The sequence below is a fragment of the Vicia villosa genome, linkage group LG4 (assembly GCF_029867415.1).
Source record: "Vicia villosa cultivar HV-30 ecotype Madison, WI linkage group LG4, Vvil1.0, whole genome shotgun sequence".
Lineage (NCBI taxonomy): Eukaryota > Viridiplantae > Streptophyta > Magnoliopsida > Fabales > Fabaceae > Vicia > Vicia villosa.
The window spans coordinates 139,696,929-139,720,286 of NC_081183.1; the positions used below are offsets into that span (position 1 = coordinate 139,696,929).

General features: G+C 30.8%; 1 protein-coding gene and 1 pseudogene across 1 annotated transcript; one reads left to right on the forward strand and one right to left on the reverse strand.

Moving 5' to 3' along the window:
* The first annotated feature begins 1,645 nt into the window (after window positions 1-1,645).
* Window positions 1,646-4,087, forward strand: LOC131595312 (heat shock cognate 70 kDa protein-like; annotated as a pseudogene).
* Window positions 4,088-5,596: 1,509 nt separating this feature from the next.
* Window positions 5,597-10,687, reverse strand: LOC131597966 (uncharacterized). Its single transcript, XM_058870622.1, has 9 exons — window positions 10,547-10,687; window positions 10,196-10,463; window positions 10,079-10,137; window positions 9,076-9,913; window positions 7,779-8,990; window positions 7,455-7,673; window positions 7,212-7,364; window positions 6,257-7,117; window positions 5,597-6,177 (listed from the first exon to the last, which is right to left on the reverse strand). The coding sequence occupies exons 1-9, from the start codon at window positions 10,685-10,687 to the stop codon at window positions 5,597-5,599; spliced, it is 4,332 nt and encodes a 1,443-aa protein (XP_058726605.1).
* Between the last annotated feature and the right edge of the window lie 12,671 nt (window positions 10,688-23,358).

The following is a 23,358-nucleotide window of genomic DNA, read 5'->3' on the forward strand; positions in this document are numbered from 1 at the left end:
CGAGGAGCGGTTTCTTCCTTGTAAATTTGGCAATAACGACCCTTTCAAGAACATGTGATATGCCGTGTACAAAAAGTGTTGTAACTCAATAACCCTAGTTTAGGCTAGGCACCTATGACATGTCATGTCATGCCTGAACGATTAGGTCTCTAAACTCTTGCAATGTTCTTGGACTAATCAAATCTTAGGTCGTTCTCTCCTAAGACCTAATCTAAATTATCTCAATCCAAGCCATTAGATTTAATTGTATGGTTAAAATTTAAAAAAATTGTATAAGTGACTCAAGTATCTTTTTTGTGTTTTTAGATTTATATTTTAGTATTTGAAATTAGCTTTAGTGTCTTAACCAAATTTGCATGATTTGAGGAACTTTCATTTTGATTATTCATTTAATAAGTAAGAGCTATCAAAACAAAAAACCAAATAATTAACAATGGTTTAAAAATCGGGTTAAACAAGTCGATTCAATTGGTTGGATCGTGAAACAGAGTTGAATCTGGTTCGATCAGCCTTTCTAAACTGCTAGTGGGTCAAGACCAAAATAAAACCGAAAAAAATAAAAAAAATCGAATCGTACCGTTTAAAACCGTCTGAACCAAAAAACTGGAGCCAGGTTTGTAAAACTATTTGATTCAAAAAAATAAATCAAATTGGTCATTTTACTTTAATTTTTTTGAAAAAGTTTAATAAGTCAATATCAAAACCTAAAACATTCCTCAATCACAAAAATGAATTCCTTATCTTTTTACAACCATACAAACTTTTAATTTCTATCACTTGTTATAGTTTTTCTTTCAACCACACTCTATCATCGTCACGTTGTCTCTTTCAAACATAGTCAGTTGTCCAACTCAATATTGATTGTCATTTAAGTCAATATTGTTTATTATCGTCAGTTATAACTTGTTTTCCGCCGTTCAACTCGAATTTACTTATTGTTGTTCAATTAAATATATTGTATTGTTTATTTTTGGAAATTCTATCTTATTTAATTTAGGTATTCTTAATCATTTAAATTTTATTTTAGTTATTATGTTCTATTATTTTAATTTTGGTTTGAATTAGTTTAACTTATTTTATTGTAATTCTTTCATTTTCATTTGTTCAAATTATTTTTAAATAATGGTTGAAATTAAATGTACAACTATGTTTGTTATTATATATATACTATTGATATTGTTGTATTAAGTTTAAAATAATTTTTTAAAATATTAATTTATTAAGTTGTGAACATATGATTGTGTGTGAAATATTTATGAAATTTAGTTGTATATTATTAATTTATTTAATAAACAGTTCGACTGTATGTTTAATCGGTTGAACCAATTGAATCTTAAATCGAATGTTTCATCGGTTTGATCTCCGGTCCGATTTTTAAAACGTTGATAATTATACTCCAAAACCAAGATATGAAAAAAAAAAGTTAATGTTAACTTGTCTAAACAACCATCTATTCAATTTTTTAAAATTAAAATATTTATTTAATAATAAATATCCATTGGAAGTTAACACCGAATATACTTTGACGCTTGGAAAACAAGGATCGGCACAAATGACTGTTTTCAAATCATCTTGTATAGTTAGTTACTATTGATATATGTATACAAATTAAAAACCACATTGTTAAATTTCTTGTAAACGAAAGGAGCATTCTCATTTTACTTTGTATTTTTTATTTCAACATAAGTCAAGTTAAATATTCTGATTTTTTTGGCAATCTTTACTTGAAGTTTTTCTTTAGTTTCTTTCATTTCATTTACTTGTAGAGAGATTCATGGCAAAAAAATTCGAAGGACGTGCAGTCGGAATAGATCTTGGAACAACGTATTCGTGTGTTGCAGTATGGCAGGAGCAACATTGTCGAGTTGAGATCATTCACAATGATCAAGTCAAGGCAATAGAATTACACCTTCTTTTGTTGCTTTCACTGATGATCAAAGGTTGGTTGGTGATGCTGCTAAGGATCAAGCTGCTGCCAACTCTGAAAATACGGTCTTTGGTAATTTCAATCCTTTTTTTACTCATTTAAAAACTCAGAACCTAACCGAGCACTTGGGCTCCAATAGTAAAGGAGCTCTTGCAAGAGAGCAAACTAAATCCTATTCATATTTTTATTTTTTTCAGATGCTAAAAGGTTAATTGGTAGGAAGTTTAGTGATGCTATTGTTCAAGATGATATACTTTTATGGCCATTCAAAGTCACTGCCGGTGTCAATGACAAACCCGTGATCACTGTTAAGTACAAAGGCCAGAAAAAACAGCTATGTGCTGAGGAAGTATCATCTATGATACTTACAAAGATGCGAGAAATTGCTGAGGTATATTTACAATCACCTGTTAAGAATGCTGTTGTTACTGTGCCGGCTTATTTCAGTGATTCTCAGCGAAAAGCCACCATGGATGCCGGTACTATTGCTGGCCTCAATGTTATGAGGATACTGAATGAACCTACTGCAGCAGCTGTTGCATATGATCTTGACAAGAGGACTGATTGTGATGGAGAAAGAAATATTTTTGTGTTTGATCTTGGTGGTGGCACATTTGATGTGTCTCTACTAACTATTAAAGATAATGTGTTCAAAGTTAAGGCAACGGCTGGAAACACTCACCTTGGTGGAGAAGACTTTGATAATAGAATGGTCTCAACTACTTTGTGCAAGAGTTCAAGAGAAAGAGCAAAGTGGATATTAGTGGAAATCCAAAAGCCTTGAGGAGATTGAGAACTGCTTGTGAGAGGGCAAAAAGAATACTTTCTTTTCTTGTTGTTGCAACTATTGAAGTAAATTCTTTATTTCAGGGTATTGATTTTTCTTCATCAATCAATAGAGCCAAATTTGATAAAATGAATATGGACCTTTTTAATGAGTGTATGGAGAGTGGAGACTGTTAAAAGTTGTCTAATGGATACTAAGATGGACAAGAGCATGATAGATGATGTTGTCCTTGTTGGCGGGTCTTCTAGAATTCCTAAAGTACAGCAGCTATTACAGGAGTTTTTCAACGGGAAGGAGTTGTGCAAAAGCATTAATCCTGATGAGGCTGTGGCTTATGGGGCAGCTGTTCAGGCTGCATTGTTGAGTGAAGGAGTTATGAATGTTCCAAAATTGGTGCTGCAGGATGTTACACCTTTGTCTCTTGGCAGGTCAGTAGTTGGAGATATCATGAGTGTGGTGATTCCTAGGAACACTTGCATTCCTGTCAAGAAGACAAAATCATTTGTTTCATCCATAGACAACCAACCAAGTGACTTGATTAAGGTTTATGAGGGCGAGAGAACAAGAGCCAGTGACAACAATTTGCTTGGTTCTTTTACTCTTTCTGGCATACCCCCAGCTCCTCGTGGCAGCCATAGCTCAAATGTTTGTTTTTCTATTGACCAAAATGGTATTTTGACAGTTTCTGCTACTAATAATGCTTCTGGAAATTCGAATGAAATTACAGTAATCAATTACCAGGATAGGATATCAGCTGAAGAAATTAAAAAGTTGATTAAAGAAGCTGAGAATTACCGTATTGAAGACGAGAAATTCCTAAAAAAGGCCAAAGCAGTGAATGATTTGGATGACTACATTTACAAAATGATAAATAGTTTAAAGATAAATGATATTAATTTAAAGCTCTCCTCACAAGAAATAAAAATGATTGAAGATGCCATTGCAGTGGAAAAAAATCTGGTTGATGAGAATAACCAGCAGGTTGAAATAGAAGTTCTGGAAGATCTTCTAAAGGGGCTTGAGAGCAGGATGGAACATATTATTGCTAAAACTATTTAGTTTTTATATTCAGTTTTACTATTATTGCCTTGCTGTTTAGCTGCTGTTATCCTATAGTTAAGTATGGTTTTATTAAGTTTAGAGTCGATGTGTTACTTAAATTGTTACTGTCATTTTGATGTATAAACCATGCAACAGCTTTCTAAAGCTGTGATGTAGGAGTACTATTTGATTCAATTGCAGTTGTTTTAGTTTTATTTGATTAGCTTACAAAGCAAACTAAACATGAAAGTTTAATCTTCAAAAAGTTTAATCTGTTGCGCAATTAGTTAGTTGAGAATGAATACTTTATAACAGCATTTTTGTCTGTAAAATACGGTTGTGTTGGGAGCCCATCCGGAACTAGGAGCTGACTTTAAAGCCCATGCAGTTAGAATGGAAAATGGATTATGCAATTTTCTTTGTAAAAACACTTACTACAAGCTTATAAATTGATTTTCATTCCCGAAATTGAAGGAAATAACAACTCCTAAAATTAATATAGGGGATGATAATACTTAAGTACCGATACTATTTCAAAGTCATATATTTTCTCCCAAGATTGGATTAAATTATTACGATTAAGATGAATCTGGGTTGCATAGGTACGAGTACCGGTACAGAGTTCAGCATTTTTAGAAATACAATTATAAAAATTAATAAAGAATTATATTATTTATATAATAATAAATAATAAAATAAAATAATAATTTGTTTAAAAAAAAAGCTAATATCTATGCAATAACATAAATAAATCACACTAAAAAGTATCACTAAATCATAAAATCATGGCTGAATATCAATATTTTCTTCTCCAATATTATTAAGAAGTGCGGCTTATAGTTCAAGTTTGTCGAGAGAAAGACTAGCAACTTCAAGAACATCAGTTCTATCAAATAGATCTCATTCTTCTCTGTCAATATCCCACATTTTTGTTGTTCCTTCATTATAAACCTTACTCTTTTTCCGAGAGAAGACGGAGATTCGTATGAACAAAAACTAAATTATCAGCCCGCATTGGATTGAGACTATTTCTTTTTAATGAGTGGATAAATTCATATGTGTTCCAATTTCAATCAGCAGAGGATGATAGTAGATTAGTTTTTCTTTCACTTTTTTATTTATAAACTAGTTGAAGACCCGTGCGTCCGCACGGGTACGGTATTTGTTGGTAGGTTGATATATTTAGAACTTCATAGACAATGAATTGTGTAGAAAGTTTACAACTTAGATACATAAATGTCTAAGACAGTAAATTACATATCATTCAATGATAGTTTAGGAGAACAACAAAAATATGGAAATGATCACACTTGAGTATTCTATAAACTCCTTTGTAGTTGCAATAGGGATACAAATAATAATGTGTAACCTACAAGAAGAAGAAAAAATGGATCAATGAAATCACAGACTGTACATAAAAAGAATCTTCCATATTGTATATAAATATATTAATAAGAACACATACACATTACATTATAAAATAAAGATAAATGGCATAGAAAAACGGCACTAACCATATAAGAAAGACATGATGCACCACACCATAATAGTGTAACATATGATAAAAAAAAGGCAATATACAATTTTATTGTAAAAAAAAAGGCACCAATAAGGAAGAAACTCACCATCAAAATATTAAAAATTGAATGTGAAATGAAGGTAATTGCAGGATACCTACACGTTTCAATTTCAAATGAATGTTAAAATTAGGTAATTGCAATATACCTACAAGTTAAATTAAAGACTGTCATTATTATGTCAAAAAAAGGGAAAAAGAAATGAGTAAAAAAATTTAGAAATGAAAGAAATCAAATAGTCAAGATAATGTAATTTATAAATACCTATACAACATTATGAAACACTTCTTTGAAGACCACATTAGTTGTTTGAGATAATGGTTTCTTGTCTTTGTCGTGAATCAAGATTTTCAACCCATTTTTGCTCTTCACTCTTGACATAGCCACATATAGTTGACCGTGACTAAAGACATCTTTAGGCAAATATAGACCAACATAGTCTAACGATTGGCCTTGAGATTTATTTATGGTCATAGCAAATGAAACAATAATGGGGAACTGTCTTCGAATGAGTTTGAATGGCCAAGGTGATTGAGAAGGAGATAAAGACATTCTTGGGATGTAAATAGTATTTCCAATATGTGTACCTGATATAATCTTGGCTTCGATGACATGATTTGCAAGTCTAGTTACCGTTAATCTTGTACCATTGCAAAGACCTTCACATTGATCCAAATTCCTTATCAACATCACACAAGTACCAACTTTTAGCTTCAATGAATGATTTGGCAAACCAGAACATTTCAAACAACTTAAAAATTCAGGTGTCAAATGCTCAAAACCATCATTGTCATTAGCTTCGGCCCTGTCAATTGAGTCACTACTTAAAAATTCCTTTGCATCACCTATAAAACATTTAAATTATTAAAATTGACCATACAATTATCAAATACAAGAAAATAATAGGAGAAAATATATATTAACCTGGTAGAAGATTTATTAGGTAATCATTGATTTCATCCACAACTTCGATGGTTGAAGCTAATATTGCTCTACTTTGAAGGAAAGTTGAATTTGTGTAATTATCAAGGATATTCGGATAGGTACTTGTAACAATCTTTTCAATTGGGTTTACAAAATCTGTTAGAAGTAACTCAGGTGGAATACAAATTTCAGCATATCCATCATTTGGTTCAGATATCTTTCCATCTCCAACTTGTAATATCCACTTAGAAAAGCGGTCTATTTCATCTGCATTTGTTGAATTTGTCCCAGATACCAAACGCATATTTTTTGTGAGCGTTAGAACTTTGCAATGATCCCAAATATATGACGCATTTATTGTTGAATGAACAATGTCAGACCGGGTTCCTCTAGGAACAACGGGTAGAATTTGTCTGAAATCACCACCAAAGACCACAACCTTTCCTCCAAAAATTGTCTTAGAAGCAACCTTGTCATGACCCATTATATCTTTCAAAGACTTGTCAAGAGCTTCGAAACAAAATTTGCTAGCCATAGGAGCTTCATCCCAAATGATAAGATTAGTTATTTGCAACAATCCAGCTAGGTCTGATTTTTTGTCAATGTTACAAATGGATGATTCTAAGCATGGTACAGGTATTTTGAATCTTGAATGTGCAGTTCTCCCTCCAGGCAAAAGTAGACTTGCAATTCCGCTAGATGCGACATTCAAAACTATTTCCCGATTAGAATGCAAAGCTGCTGAAAGTGTGTTCCACATGAATGTCTTTCCAGTTCCACCGTAACCGTATAAAAAAAAGACACCACCTTTCCTTTTGGACACAGCTTCCATTATTTCTTTGAAAATATTATGTTGTTCATCTAAAAAAAAGAAACCAATTGTAAATAAAATAAATGGAAATCTTTCATATATAATATGTTTGTTGGTGCATGTATAATTAAGCAATTAATTTACTTGCTATAATGACGTAGTCTCGGTATATATGAGTTTCATATATATGAGTTTCAAAGGCAGTTAAATTTGTGACACTGCTATGGAGCGCAGAAAATACTGGTTTGTGATATCCAATACTGCAGTTTGATATAAAATACCGGATGGAGTACATAGCTAAAAAGATAACATAGCTAAAAATGATGCAAAAATAGAGTAAAATAAGTTTAAAATAAAAGCAATAAATAAGGTTTCTAAAGTTGGTACCTGTTAGAGATTGAAACATATTTTGGTATAGTATTTTCTGCGCTGTAATGTCATATTGCCGCTCATCGTAAATAAGTCGATTCCCAAGAAAATCAAGTACAAAACTGTTTGGATAAGGCATCGGCTTAAAATCTTTTAGAGTCCGTCGGTTCTTTTGAAGTTGTTTCTCAATTTCAATCAAGGTGAGTTCTATGATCTCTTCGTTAGACAACGATAACTCTGCATCACAAAAAATATGTAATGTTAATAGTTACAGTAATATATATTCAATAGAAATATCACTGTTAATTATAGCCAATGTAAAAATAAAAGAGTTGCGGTTACCTGGATTACGTGATATTATCCTTTGTTGATAAAGAATTCCATCTGATAAGTAGATCCAAGTGTTACGCCATACGTGATCTGGTCGGTTCATTGACGCTGACAACAACATGGTAACAAACAGCTTGCGGAGAAATACACCAGAACCCCAATTAAAAGCTTCTTTGATAGCCTCAATGAATTCTTTATCATCTTGTAGAAATCCCATTGCAAAGCATGCCTCTCGAAAAGATGAATGTTTAAACCCCTCAATTGTCTTGAGATCGTCATAACTTGTAGGCCCTTTCCTCACTGTCAACAACATGCGCATGTAATATAATTCTCCGGTTGATGGAGGAACCCAAATCAAACGACCAATTGTATAACCTTTTTTCCTAGGTTTCCAACATCTTTTTTTCTTGTCGTAAACAAACTTTGACACAAACTGGCCATATGTCAAGAGTTTGGCTTCCTCAAATTCCCTATTAGCAACAAACCAAGAGGTAAACATGGACTCAGTTACACTTGCCTTTAAAAGGACATTACCAATTTGTTCAAAATCTTTGTAATAAACAGAGTTCTCTCCTTCCATGTGAAAAAACAATCTTTCAACAGCAGGTTTCCTTCCATGTATAGAATAGGAGAAAATTCTCCAACATGCCTCGCTTGGTGAAACATATCTACAATCAAGGTATTGCTTGATTTCATCATTATTTCCTTCACGCTCTGTGGAATTTGGAACAAGAACTGCCGATATCCTATCTGAACCCTTGTTGATGTACTTGAAGAGATATTTGATTGAAGTACTTTGATTGCACCATTCCATGTTGATGTGAGCTTCATATTTCATAAGCAAATGAGGGTTGTGTGGCACAACATGACCGCTATGAAATAAAATTCCATTCTTCTCAATTTTATGGCCATTATCACGTCTTCTATACACGGGATAACCATCTTGATCAACTATGGTTGTATTCTGAAACTTCTTGGGATAATATTTGGTACACTTTCCCTCCTTCATGCATGGACATTTTGGGTTTGCCAAACCACAAGGACCATGTACCATGTGGTTTTTCACAAGACTATACAACTTAGGTTTTTTCACAGGATCCGGTACCTCCGCAGAAATAATTTTGTCAATATCTTCAGGTGCTGGGTATTTGTTGGAAGGATGCAAGAAGATAAGTAGGTGTGCATGTGGCAAACCTCTTTTCTGAAACTCTATAGTGTACATATCTATATTGAAAAAAAAAATTTATTAATAAGAATAAGCAAATAAACAGAATAAACTATAAAGTATGATTAAGTAATAAGAACTTACAAGCAAGAACCTTTCCTAAGCATCCTTTTTTAGTCACATCAGCTAAGAGCATATCAAACTTCATTTTAAAAATTCTAGCAATGATATCAGGTCTATCTTGTGGCTTGAGGTTTAGCGGTAGCAAAGCTCTTTGGATTTCTGGCCATTTAGGGTTGCATGTGAAAGTAATAAAAAGGTCGGGAAAGCCTACCTTGCTACATATTGCCATCCCATCATAGTAAAGTTGATCCATAAATCTCCTACTTCCAACATACGATGATGGTAAGATCACCCTTTTTCCGGTCGTAGAACCTTGTGTTTGACTTTGGTCTCCTTCTTCACTAAGACTTCGATATTTTGACACTCGAAGCTTAGATTGATTATTACGTAGCCATTTCAATCTCTCTCCCTCAAGCATGGTAAAGCCGTCAACCAGAAATTGTTGAAACAATCGTCTAGAAGATAAAAGAGTTTTCCCCTCATCATATCTTGTTTGGATTCTAAATGCCAACCACTCTCGAATAGTAAGTCTGTTTCTTGGGTTATTATCAAAGATATCGAGATCTCGGTGAGCCACATTTGGTCTATAACCATCTTCTCCATATGGAAAGATCAAAGGATATTGGAATGCTAGATAGCTAGCATGAAATTCATCAATACGTTTCAATGAGCCACCTTGTCTTTGCATGATAATGTCTCGTTCTTCAGCAGCGTCGACATCACCAACAATTAAAGCAGCTACCTCAGAAACAGTAGGTTGGTTGTACACTCTTCCATCTGTAGATCTATTGGCTATAAGTCTTAGTTTCAAATTGTGTACATTGTCTTGATTAAGTCTCTGCCTTGCCATGAGGAAGCACTTTGCATGAGTGTTATGTTTATACAACATATCAGACAGACTCTGCACTATTTCTTCGTCAATTTTGCTTTTGTCTCTAAAATAAGTTACGTCAGTTAGTGAGTATTATTATCGATACAACATGAATTATACTAAAATAAGTTTCGTTATAGTAGATGCAAATACCTTAGGCCTCACAACTTGCTGTAGTTTGCCAATGACATCTGATTTAAGGAAACCGAAGACTGTGTTAGTGTACATAAAGATTAACGCATAAGCAGAATAAAAAGTAAGATTGAATACCGTATAAACGATCAACATTAAATTCGCCACTCTCGAAATCCCCAAATGGTTTGAAATTGAAAGTGTGCTGAGGAATTTCAGGCATGTCAATGCTAGTGATTGTGGTTGTAGCATTGAAAAACAGTTTGAAGTTGTTGTCACAGACTTTTAAAGGTAAGTCATTGATTAATGGTTCTCCATTGTAAACCATATAGGTTTGGTTTTCCAGCAAGGTATTTTTCCAGGCATCTAGCTCGCGGTTCCGAGTGATGAGATGTATTTGGTTTCCCTTGTGACAAAGTAATGAAAAATTTTATAAGTAAATGAAATCTTTATAAAGAAATGCACTATTACGAATGGCTAAGTACAAACCTTTATATCTTGCAATATAGCTTCAAGGTGTTGGTTCCCGTTATGCTCCTTGACAATCCACAGATCAATAACACGGACTGCTATTTTCCATACATTAACACCAGGTGTCAAGTCGGTTATGAGTTGGGCTGGTCTTGACATGATAACTGACAAATATGGAAAATAACCAGAAAACAAATAAGGACTGTTATTTTCTCATAATGAAGAATATAACTTGAAAAATGAAATATAACTTAAAAAATGCATCTTCAACAAAACAACAAAACAAAGATGAGAGCTGTTATGAGTATGGCTGAAAACAACTCAAGAGATGTTATAACTTAAAAACACTTTAATAGTTGAACCACAAACCCCCAAAAAAGCACTTATTCACAGTTTCAAAAGCTAATGAAAAAAACTTAAAAGCAGTAGTGAAAAGAACTAAAAAGTTGTCACTCAAAAACCTTTAAAATAGCTTCAAAATAAGCATAAAAATGGAAACTATGAACAACAACTTGTATGTTAATTTTGTTTAAGCAAGACGTCATATAAAGAGCAGGAAAAAAGAACCAGAACAATGCAGTATAATAGGAAGCAAACCTCAGTAAATGATTCACGAGGAAGAAGGTGACGAGCTGTGTCGGCAAACTACGAAGGAGACGACGGTGAGAGAGGAAACGTAATGGAAGTGGTAATGAGAAAAAAGAGAGAGACTGAAAAATGAAGATGAGAGAGGAGACTATGTACCTAGGTTCTGATGTTGAAGTAGTTAACATTTGTGTTTCCTTTTACCCGGGTAAAACAAGTACCCGGGATATTAGAGATGTTTTGAATTTCCATTTGAAATAAGTGCCACTTGGATGCAATCTCTATTTTGATTGGCTTAGTATTTGTGTTTCCTTTTACCCGGGTAAAACAAGTACCCAGGATATTTGAGATGTTTTGAATTTCCATTTGAAATAAGTGCCACTTGGATGCAATCTATATTTTGATTGGCTTAGTTTTTCTCATTTAGTAAATTACCTATAAGGTCAAAACTTAGACAAATTTAGTGTAAATTAATTTTGTTAAGAAGGGCAAATTAGCAATTTTGGTAGTAGTTTCCATGCTTAGGTAGATAGTTGATAGAATAAATAACTCAATTTTTACCGAGTAAAAAAATTTCAAATTACATCATCTGAAAAAATTAAAAAAGTTGGGTACGTGGTGCCAAATGTGTACCGGTTGGTGTACCAACTTAAAAATAAAACTAAAAATTTTGGTATGGCTTCGGTGCGTACCGTATGCGTACCGGTACCCGGTACGCATCCAGTACCGATGCTTTATCTAAAATGGAGTACCCGTGCTTCACAGGATGTATCTTGTTTCTTTAGGCTTTGTTTGTGAGTTTGAAAGGGAAAGGAAATGAGGACTTTGAAAAATAGGAAACATTTGGTGAAAAAAATATAAAATATTTTGGGTAGGAGACTTTGCGAGGATTTCATTTTATTTATAACACCAAAAACTAGGGGTGACAAACGAACATGTGTGTCCCGTTTAGGCTCACCCCGCAAATGTCCGCGAAAAAATGCGGGTCTAAAATCTTGTCCCGCCCCGCAAAAAAGTGAGGGCGGGACGGATAAAGCCCGCGGGCATTGAACCTTTTTAGGCCTTAAAATAGTATAATTGTATGAAAAAGCTCATGCCCGCAAAAAACAGGGTGGGACGGGCACATTAAAGTGAGGGGGCCTAAAACCTTGTCCCGCCCCGCGAAAAAGTGCGGGCAAAACGGGCTTTCCCCACGGGTCAAGCCCGTTTTGCCACCCCTACCAAAAAAACCCTAATATGGTAAAACTCAAGAATTGTATTGAATGAGGGTTTTGGAGCCTCTACATAAATTTTCCAAATATCTTTTAGGTTGTTATAATATTTTGAAAATTAAAAATATAGTAATGATAATGACTATTTTATCATTCTAAACAAAATCATTTTTTCAAAAAATGTGAAATATTTTCCTATATTTTTTTAAAATTTTGTTTTCAGAAGCCTTCCCATCCTCTCCTCTCCAAACTCGCAAACAACGCGTTAAGTTATAATTAAGTTTCTCTAGCAATGTACTATCATGTACTGAAACTTTACATGTTCAAGAGTCGGGTCCGAGTTCTGTGTGGGCTCGCAACACAACGATATTTCACAAGCTCCTGTGTATCCTTCTGAGTTCTGACTTACAAGTTACAACACCTTCCAAGAGATAGAGTGGCTCCCACCAAAGAGAAACGTTTCCCATGGCATTGTCTTAAAACATGGTGCTGGTCGTGTAAGTGTCCGTTCGTACAAATATCCTCACCATCAAAAAGATGAAATTGAGAAACAAGTCCAAAGTCTTATGCGACAAGAGGTGATTCGCAACAGCAATAGCACTTTATCTAGTCCAGTGATTTTGGTAAAAAAGAACAATTCTTGGCTGATGTGTGTGGACTGCATGGCGTTGAACAAAGAGACAGTACGTAAGACAAATTTCCCATACTAGTGGTGGACGATTTGTTTGATGTTGTATTTAGGGGTGATAGTAAAATCCATTAAGAAAATATCATTCCAATCCATTCAATCTATCCAACAAACAAAAATTCAATCCAATGGATTTATTCAATCCATTCATTAAATCATACGGATGAATTTAATTCATCCATCTCATTTTATAAATTTATTGGATATTATTTTATTATTTATTAAATAAAATTTTCTTTTGTTAAAAAACAAAAAGAAAAAACATTTGATAATAAAAAAAACTCCTAGACTCCATTTTTCTTCAACTTCACGTAACACATACTAAATCACGAACAAGAACCCTAATTCTGTGTTCCCCCAATTTCTTATTCCCTCAATTTCTTTTTAACATTAAGTGCTAGCAATTCATCTCAATGTTTTGGTGCTAAAATAACAAATCATGTCAACATTTCAGTGCTACAATTGCAATTCATCTCAAAATTTCGGTGCTACAACGTCATAAATTCAAATCAGCACCAACCATTTCTCATAATTGCTATCTCTTTTGTTGGAAATTCTCATTGTTCAAGATTTCTCTTCGGCGATAATTGCACCTATTTTTCTCGTTTTCTACTTTAAAGGTAAACATAGTTTATTTTCCTGAAAACCCATGAATATGTGTTCAATCAACTATAAAATATTTGAGTGTTACTCCTATTTATTTGCCAGGGAAAAATCCACTATCAGTAGTATCAATTCAAAGTTAAACAGTCTTTGTTTACAACTTCTCACTTAATCATCTAATTTTAGAAACTCTAATTCTGGTGAAGATTTGATTCCTTTGTTCTAGATTAAATCTTATTGACCTGCGTAAATTACTAAGATATATGCAAAGAAAATATTACATAATCAATCTAAAAAAAATCAAATCTGTCAAGATTCCAAACAGTCTGTGCTCATATTCTAGTTCAGAATGTCACGACATCAACCAGGACATGTGGTTTTTAATGTAAGCTCATACTCAGTTGTATCAAGAGATCAAGATGTTATGACATCTTGCTTAACATCTTTTAAGCACCATATTTTAGCAAAATTCTGCCAATTCCAAAATCATGGATCTAACATATATTTTCAAAGAGGTTCCTATAGAGTATTATAGATACATAGGGTGTTAATACCTTACCTTTGTATAACCAACCACGAACCTAAAAACTCTATTTGTTTTATTAGTTTTGTTTAAAACATTTTTTGGGTATTATTTCATTCTTTTCCAATTTCCTTTGAAAATAATAAAGCGAGGTGACGACTTTCACTAAAATATGAGTTGAGTTAAATCAATGGCTTAGTCTCAATTTTCACAGTTACACGCTGCATGTTTTAGATTGTCTAGCTTGGTGAACATGTTTTAATCTAATGCAAACTAATATGGTCTTTATCATTCAAGTTCAATGATGTTATGGTTAAATGAGGCATTTTGGAAACTTTGACATTACTTGGACATGAAGTAACTTGGAAAAGTGATGAAGTGAAGAAGAACTGACTTGAAGATGCTGAAGAGATATAAGTCTTAGGAAGTCAAATTGGGTTGGTCAAAGTCAATGGTCAACATTCGACCAAAAGTCAATTGTTGCCCAAAAGTCAATTGTTGTAAATTTCGACTTTTCCTTGTAGTTTTCCCTTTTTCTTTCTTGTAATATCTTGAAATTGAACCTTGCAATCTAATTGAATATCTAAGTATCTTGTTTGTACCATGTAGCTTACATTCCAAGTAATTTGTAATGACCTTAAATTTGGTTCCTCTTTTGAATTTTAATGAAAGTTTCTTCTTTATGCTTCAATATTCTTCATATCCCAAATAAACATTAAGTACATATTCTTTAAGGAACCACTTTTGAATGCTGAAATAGTCATAAGAATTGGTCTACAACAATCAAACTTTCATGGTTGACTTGTTGAAAAAAAGTCAACTCACATTCAAGTGTAAGCTTTTTGCAATCCTTTTATTCCAAGTAAATCATTAGATTCCACATACGAAAGGTTAGCTTGTTCCCTAAGGAACCCTTGATTCAAATTAATAACATTGATCATAACAAGGCTTCACCCTAAACGCATCTGATCACCAAACTTGAGGGAAAAACCAACACCACACATAATAAGAGCTTTGATCCAACAAGATCATCTGATCACCAAGCTTGGCATATACTAAGAAATCAACTGGTTAAATCCAACCATTAAGTAACCTTTGACCTAAAATGTTACATGTAATGCAGAAGAAATGTATGTGAATAATCCCTTAATGAATGATTATGAGAGCTATACACGAGAATGAACAAAACTATAAGTCAGATGAAAATGAGAGAGGTAGGGAAAAATTTGGGGGTATGAAATGATTACATTGAAGTTCCTGAACCTCTTGATATGGATAGAGTAGCTTGGGAGTGTTGTAACTACCTAGTTCATTCATGGCTTCTCAATTTACTTTCTGAAGCGATTGCTCAAATCATAGTTCGCCTTGAAAATGCTTTAGATGTATGGTTCAACCTCAAAGAATGATTTGCTAAAGCTTATAGAATTTGAGTTTCCAACCTACGAGCTGAAATCAATTATCTCATATAAGGTACAAAATCAGTTCTTGATTATTTTACTAAAATGCATGGCTTATCTGAAGAGCTAAATTCACACAGACCAATGTTGACTTGTACATGGATTCACCAATTTAGATGTAAAGTTATACGTTGTGCAATAATTTTTTGCCTAGAAGACTAAATTATCCAATTTTTAACTGGTCTGAATGATAACTTTTCTCTTATAAAGACTCAAGTTCTTCTTATGGAACCATTACCATCCATTAATAAGATCTAGTCAATGGTTGTTCAAGAAGAAAGTAACAACGTTGCACTATTACCTAAACCTGAAAAATAGCTCTCATTAATAAGATCTAGTCAATGGTTGTTCAAGAAGAAAGTAACAACGTTGCACTATTACCTAAACCTGAAAAATAGCTCTCATTAATAAGATCTAGTCAATGGTTGTTCAAGAAGAAAGTAACTACATTGCACTATTACCTAAAGCTGAAAATAGCTCTCAAATTGAAGAATCCAATAATTTGATCAATGCTTATGATGCAAGAATGTTTCAAGATTGTGGAAAGAATAACATGAATTCTAGCTACGAAGGATCTTAGAGTTTGTACTCATTGCAATAAATCTGGTCACATTAAAGATGGTTGTTTCATAAAAACATGTATTCCATCCATATTTTAGCTAGAAACAAGTTTAGCCAATTCCTACAACTCTAATGGCGGTGATGAGAGAAACTAATTCAATGTTGGAGATGAAGGCTCAACAAATGCCCAAGTCAGTATTACTCAAGAGCAATACTCTAAATGAATTAACATGTTTCAACATTCAAATTTAATGCCTTGAACCCATCCTCAAAATGTCATGCCTAGTTCAAACCAAATCTCCACTCATTTTGATCATAAATCAGTTTTCTCTCCTTTATCTCTTCTTTGTCTTCTTCTTTTCTCATCTTTCTTGAAAACCCTTTTGGCCCAATAAAAACATAATAACATCTAAACATGATATCCATACATTTCATTTTTAAACAAAAAACAAATGAAAAATATTATGATTATGAGTTATGGCAGGAGAGTGGATGACATAGGAATAGGAAGGAAAACACTAGTTGGACGGAAAAAAAAGAGGTATCAGTTGGTTAGACGGTGGAATTGTTGAAGTGAGGTCTAGAGTGTAGAAATAACTTAGATATAAAATGACCAAATAAGATTTGTATGGAATGTGAAAGGTTTTCTTCAAAGAAAACTTAAAAAAAAATATTGTTTTTTTAGAGGATGAAAAGACGAAGTATTATAGATGAATGGTATTTAAATAATTTTATAATTTACTAGGGATACAGATATACACAAGCACGAGTATCATTAAACCTGCACCTGTATTTATTAAAATCCGGTATTTAAAATATTCATTTATATCATTCAGAAATATCCATTAAACTATCCGCCTCGTACTCGTGATAGATTTCATCCGCGGATAGCAGTAAATACGTATATATTTGTAATCCCTAATATCAGCAACATCTTTGGGAATGAATCGTCTCACTTTGACGCGAGAACTACAACCTGACTTTGGCTTAATGTAAACCGTCTAATATATCCGTCATTTGACAAAGTGACATGTGGCTACTTCTTTCTTATTCAAAGAAAAAAATTGAAAACTTAAAATAACAGTCTGAGCACAGTGCCATCATTTGGGACTGCGATGCTCCGTAAAGCTTGGCAGAAGTAAACTTCTCCGTCAAAGGCAAAAGTATATATCCATTAATTTCATATCTCTGTTGCGCTGAAACTATATAACTAATTGTTCTTAGAAAATTACAACCTGGAAACAAAGATAATTTTAAAATTCCTACTTTTATAAGAGAGTATGATTTGGATTGAGTACACATGGAAATGAAATTTAGCAATTGTTTTAAAGTAGTCACCGATTCTGAAGATTGAAGAAGTGGTTGGAGCAGTGGAGAAATGGCGGCGAAGAGAGGCACGTAGGCGGTTGCAATATCAGATCATAAGGTGAGAGGTGACCCATGCTTATCATAAAATAGAAAAAAAGTAAGATGAGTAAATGGGCAAGTCTGACACATGGCAAGTTCACATCAATTCTCATCAAATTACAATTTTTTAAAATGGAAATATTTCATTTAAATAATTATTAGATTTAATTATTTTATTATTATTTAATTAATTATTTCACTAATTTCTAACCAATGCTATGTTGGTTCATATTCTCTCGAAAGATGCATAGTTGCTCCGAAAAAAACAAACACAACAAATTCATTCTGTTTCTTAATACAAACCCTTCAATTCTAATTTCTCTCCTCGCAATCTAATTTTTCTTTTCCCAATCTCTTCTTATTAATGTTACTTCTTCTCTCAATTTAAATTAAAACAAAACAAAAATAAATAGCAAGGATACGAAATCAGAGAATTGGAAAAAATCTACCCCCTCTTCACTCATCTCACATTCATCTTCTCAAAATTTCTTCTTCGTCGTTTTTTTCCTTCAAACTTCCAGAAATAAGAAAACTTAAAGGATTCAAGAACCACAACAATATTATAAACATTTCAAACTCATCACAGTATTTTGCAGCAACAAACACAGAGGAAAGAGATTTAAACCGTGCAATACATGGGGGAAAGTGTGGCGTTAGTGGAGGAACGACGAAAGGAACGGCTAAAGCTTGAGTTGCCGATCAGAGGAAGTGTGAACAAAATGAAGTTACACGATGGAGGTCAATCAGGTCATGATGGTCAGATCTTGGTGCGGTGGACGAAGTCTCCGCGTTCTCGAAGGTGGTGGTCGCACGAATGACATCCGTTGCTTGTTAAAAGTGTTGGTGATTTTTAGTGTGGTCTGATTCGTTTTTTGTTCACTTTGATTCCTCTTCTTCTGTGATATTTCAATTTTTATGTTTCTTTGGACTTTGTTGTGTTGTCACCAGAATTGTGTTGTTATATTTTTTGTTATTGTGTTCTTTTTTAAGTTGTTATTATGTAGTGATGAAAGTGGCGATGACAGAAGTTAGGATGTGGATGTGGTGGTAATGGTGTTGATGTTAGAAATGTGATGAAGATTGATATTCACGGTGATGTAGGGTGGTTGATGTTGAATTTGTTGGTTCTGTTTCTTTAAGTTTGTTGTTTTGATCAGGGGCGGAGCCAAGGCCCAGCTAGCCTGGGCAAGCGCCCGGGCTCAACCCCTATTTTCTATGTACTCCCTCCAATTTAATAGTCAATTTTTAAACAAAATCATGGGCAAAATAGGGGCAAAATTAATAAAAATAGGGTGTAAAAATTAAAACAGATAAATAATTAATGGTATAAAATTTTTGCCCAGGCTGTATAAAAATCCTGGCTCCGCCACTGGTTTTGATGATGCGTGAAGGGATTGTTAATGATAATGATGGGAATGTGAAAAAGGCTGTTATGAAGATGGATGAAGTTGGGTGGTGATTGAATGATATTAAGGTGGTTGATCATAAAAAAATGAAAGGATGAAGGATATTTTGATTATTAATTTTGTTATAATAGAATTTCAAAAATTATTAATGTTATTCAAATTGGTATGATTTTTTTAACAAAAATGTTTATCTTCTTTATGTTGTAGGTAATTAGCTTGCGAGAGAATTTGACATATGGTATAGAGAATTCAATATTTAGGATTTGAGACCGATATATTTGTCAATTGTATAATAGTTGAAAATTGTAAAATAGATATATAATATATTGTATGAGTTGAGTTGTTTTATTAATTACAAGTTTGTTAGTAAAGTTTGTAAGTATTCTTTTGAATATAATGAATTGAAATGCACTACAATCATTTTATTAGTGGAAATATATTCAATGTGTTTGTTATATTGCATATTTTTCATGATTCTTATTTTATCTTTTAGAATATTTCATTTAAGTAAATGGTTCTAAAAATTATTAATGAAAAGAAAATATTCTTTTCATTATATTTGAAAAAGATTTACAAACATATAACAAAATAACAAGTTATTCATTATATACATTATATCCTAGTAAAAAAAATTTAAAACGAGAATTAATTTATAATTTATTTAATATTTTATAAATAGTACAAAAATTTTTATAAAATATTTTTTTACTTAAATTTTTTTTAATATTTTATAATTAGTTCTAAAATATTTTTTACTTAAATAAATTTTAACTCGTGCCTCGCACGGATATAAAAATTGCAATATTTTAAAATAAGCTTTTTAACAATATTTGCGAGAAGATATAACGCAATTGCAGTATGTAAGTTTCATCTTAATTTCTTAGGATTTATTTGCTATCTAAATGTATTTTGTTTTTAATTTTCTATTTTTACTTTTGGTTACAAAATATTCACTTTACTGTAAATTTATTTTCTCAAGCCAAACTAACCTTTAGTATTTATAATGTCTTTATTTTCAGCACTTCTTCCCAATATTGCCACTCTGAGATCATTTTCATTGGACATATAAATAATCACCTCAAGTCTTATTAAAACTTAACACATCACCTCATCTCACATCATATATACTATAAATATATATTTTTACTATAATTTATATAAGGTTATAATGTAGCAATCAATTAATAAACTTTAAAAAGAAATCAGAAAAATCAATTTTAAAATAATTGAACATTGAATGAAAATATAAAATAAGTAAAAAAACTTTATAAGAAACAGAATTATTTAGTGTCATTTAAACCATAGAATCATTATTATAATTATCATAAAATATATTATTCTTTATGACATTATTTTTTTAATACCATTCATTATTTATTATTTAATTACATTCATTTCATTCTCTCCAATAAATAATTAATAGTGATATTTATAAAATAATTATTGTTGTATTAAAATCTAAGATTGATAATTATAAAAAAAAAAAATTATTTGTCAGAAAAAATAAATGGAAAAATATATATATTTCAATAAATTACAAATTTTATATAAAATATATTGACTTTTATATAAAATATATAGGATATATTTCATTTTTTTAGTTTAAAAATTATGACATATACTACTTATATTGATATTAAAACATAATTAATGAAATTTGAATTTGAATTTATAATAATTTTAAGAATTTAACACTTTTTATTTTTTTATAGTAGTTTTAATTAATTTATCATCTCATTGATAGCTTTTAAAAATTTTAATTTGTTTACTTATGACCACTATTACAATTTATTTTTAATAAAAACGGAAATTTTATTATAATAATTGAAAATAAATGTTCAAATATATGTTTTATATATATATATATATATATATATATATATATATATATATATATATATATATATATATATATATATATATATATATATAAATATATATAGGGGACGACTCAGGTGAGAACACTCGGTTATTATGAGAAATGAGAACAATGAATCACGACCATTAAATTTTGATTTTGTTGATTTTAATGAACTGGATTGGTTTCTCTTTTTAGAATCCTTAATATATATATATATATATATATATATATATATATATATATATATATATATATATATATATATATATATATATATTTCTAACCTATGCAACATTGTATAGGATAAGGAACAATTAATACACCACTTTTTAAATATAAATTACCATATTAGTTATTATTTATGTTGATCTATTAATTAGATGAGAAAGAGAAAATATAAAAGATTACTTTTTAAAAGAAAAATAATTATATGATAATTTATATGGAAGGAAACAATATATATATATATATATATATATATATATATATATATATATATATATATATATATATATATATATATATAATTACATTACACACACTTAAAACAATATATAAATTCAAACACGGAAAATAAAGTACTTTGTTTTTTTAATTATGTATGTTACAAATAATTAGTTTTAAAATTACTACTAAATTAATAATAAATAATTACTAAATGATTTTTTATTTAAAAACTATTAAATTAGTAAATTATTTTTTATTAAAAAAATTATTTTCAACAATTAACAACAGAATAAAACATAACTTTATAATATATAGAATATATTTCGTTTTTTTATTTTTAAAATTATGACATATATTACTTATATTGATATTAAAACATAATTAACCAAATTTTAATTTATAATAAATGTAAGAGTTTATTTTGTATTTTTTCATTTATTGCTTTTGAAAATTTTAATTGGTTTACTTATGACCATTATTACAATTAATTTTTAATTACAATTTTATTTTTAATATAAAGAGAGACTTTGTTATAATAATTGTTATAAATATATGTTTTTAATTTGAATGTCATCTTGATTGATTCTCTTTTTCTTTAACGAGTTAATTTTTTTTTTAAACTTACATAAATTATTAATAAATTAGAAATGTCCAAATTATTTTTTAATTTATAAAAAAAATTAGTTAAATTAATTTTTTTAATATATATTATTAATAACAATGATATTTTATCTATATAATAACAGTCTTACTGTAAGTAAAATTTCTAAATTATATATATTTTTAAAATATTTTTTTTATTTAAAAAATATTTAACCTGTGCGAAGCATGGGTCTAATTACTATTGTTTATTACTTTTTTTTCTAAAAAGAAAGGAAAAAAAAAGGAAAGAGAAGGGAACGTGGCAAATTAAGCACATTTGGATTGATCTAATGGATCAAAACATTGAAAGTCAGCCTAACTTTCCCACGTGAAAGTTAGACAATCCGTTTCCAACATCTTTCCAATGTATAAAAACAAGAGTCTTCCTGCAAAACAGAAAATATAATACAACTTATTTAAAAATATAATATCCATTTAGGGTGTGTTTAGTTCGGGGTAGATGGAGGGGAGCGGAGGGAATATTTCTAATTAAATATGTTTGATTCAAATCTTATGAGGGAAGGGGAGGGGAGCAAAACCCCTCCAAAACACACTTTTTGCGTCCCCAAATCGGAGGATTTGGAGGGGAAGGGAGATAATCTAAACATTGATATTTTAAAACTTTTTATAATTACTATAATATCCTCATTTTTATTTTAATATTTCAAAATTATTCATTTTCTTTTGTATTACTGCTCTCTTCTGTGTGAGTTTTCTCGATTGTTTCTATCAACTTATTATAATTATTCTCCACCTTCAAATTATTTTAAATTTTTTGTCTTTAATATAAATAATAATCATTATATTTTTTTTATTTTTTTATAACTCTTTTATGTTTATTTATATTTTTTTTCTAATTTTGTTATGTATCCTATCATATTTTCTTTTATATCAAACTTTAAATCTTTTATTTTAATTTATTTATTTATTTTATTAAAAGACTTAAACTATTTATATTTAATAATAAATTATTTTATGTATTTGATGTGTTAAATAATTCATTATGATTTAAAAGTTATTATCAACATATAATTTAATATGTTTTTGAATATTTTATTCGAATTAAGTGAACTCAATTTTTTAACATTATGTAATAAATTATAACTTTTTAGTTATTTAATATTAGAAATTTTTCTAACAAAAAAATATCTATAAATTTTTCACATTGAATATCATATTGTATCACTTATATAAGATAATAAGGATAAAAATGTAAATTATTAATAAAATTCCTCTCCTCCCCTGTTGAACCAAACATATTTTTAATTAAAATTTCTCCCCTCCCCTCCCCTCGTTTGAACCAAACACATATCTGATTAAAAAAATCCTCTCACATCCCCTCCTCTCCATTAAAATTCCTCCCCTCCCTATCATTTGGATCCAAACAGAACCCTTATGCAATTAGTTACTGTACCAATGTGTCTTCAAAGGAAGTAAAA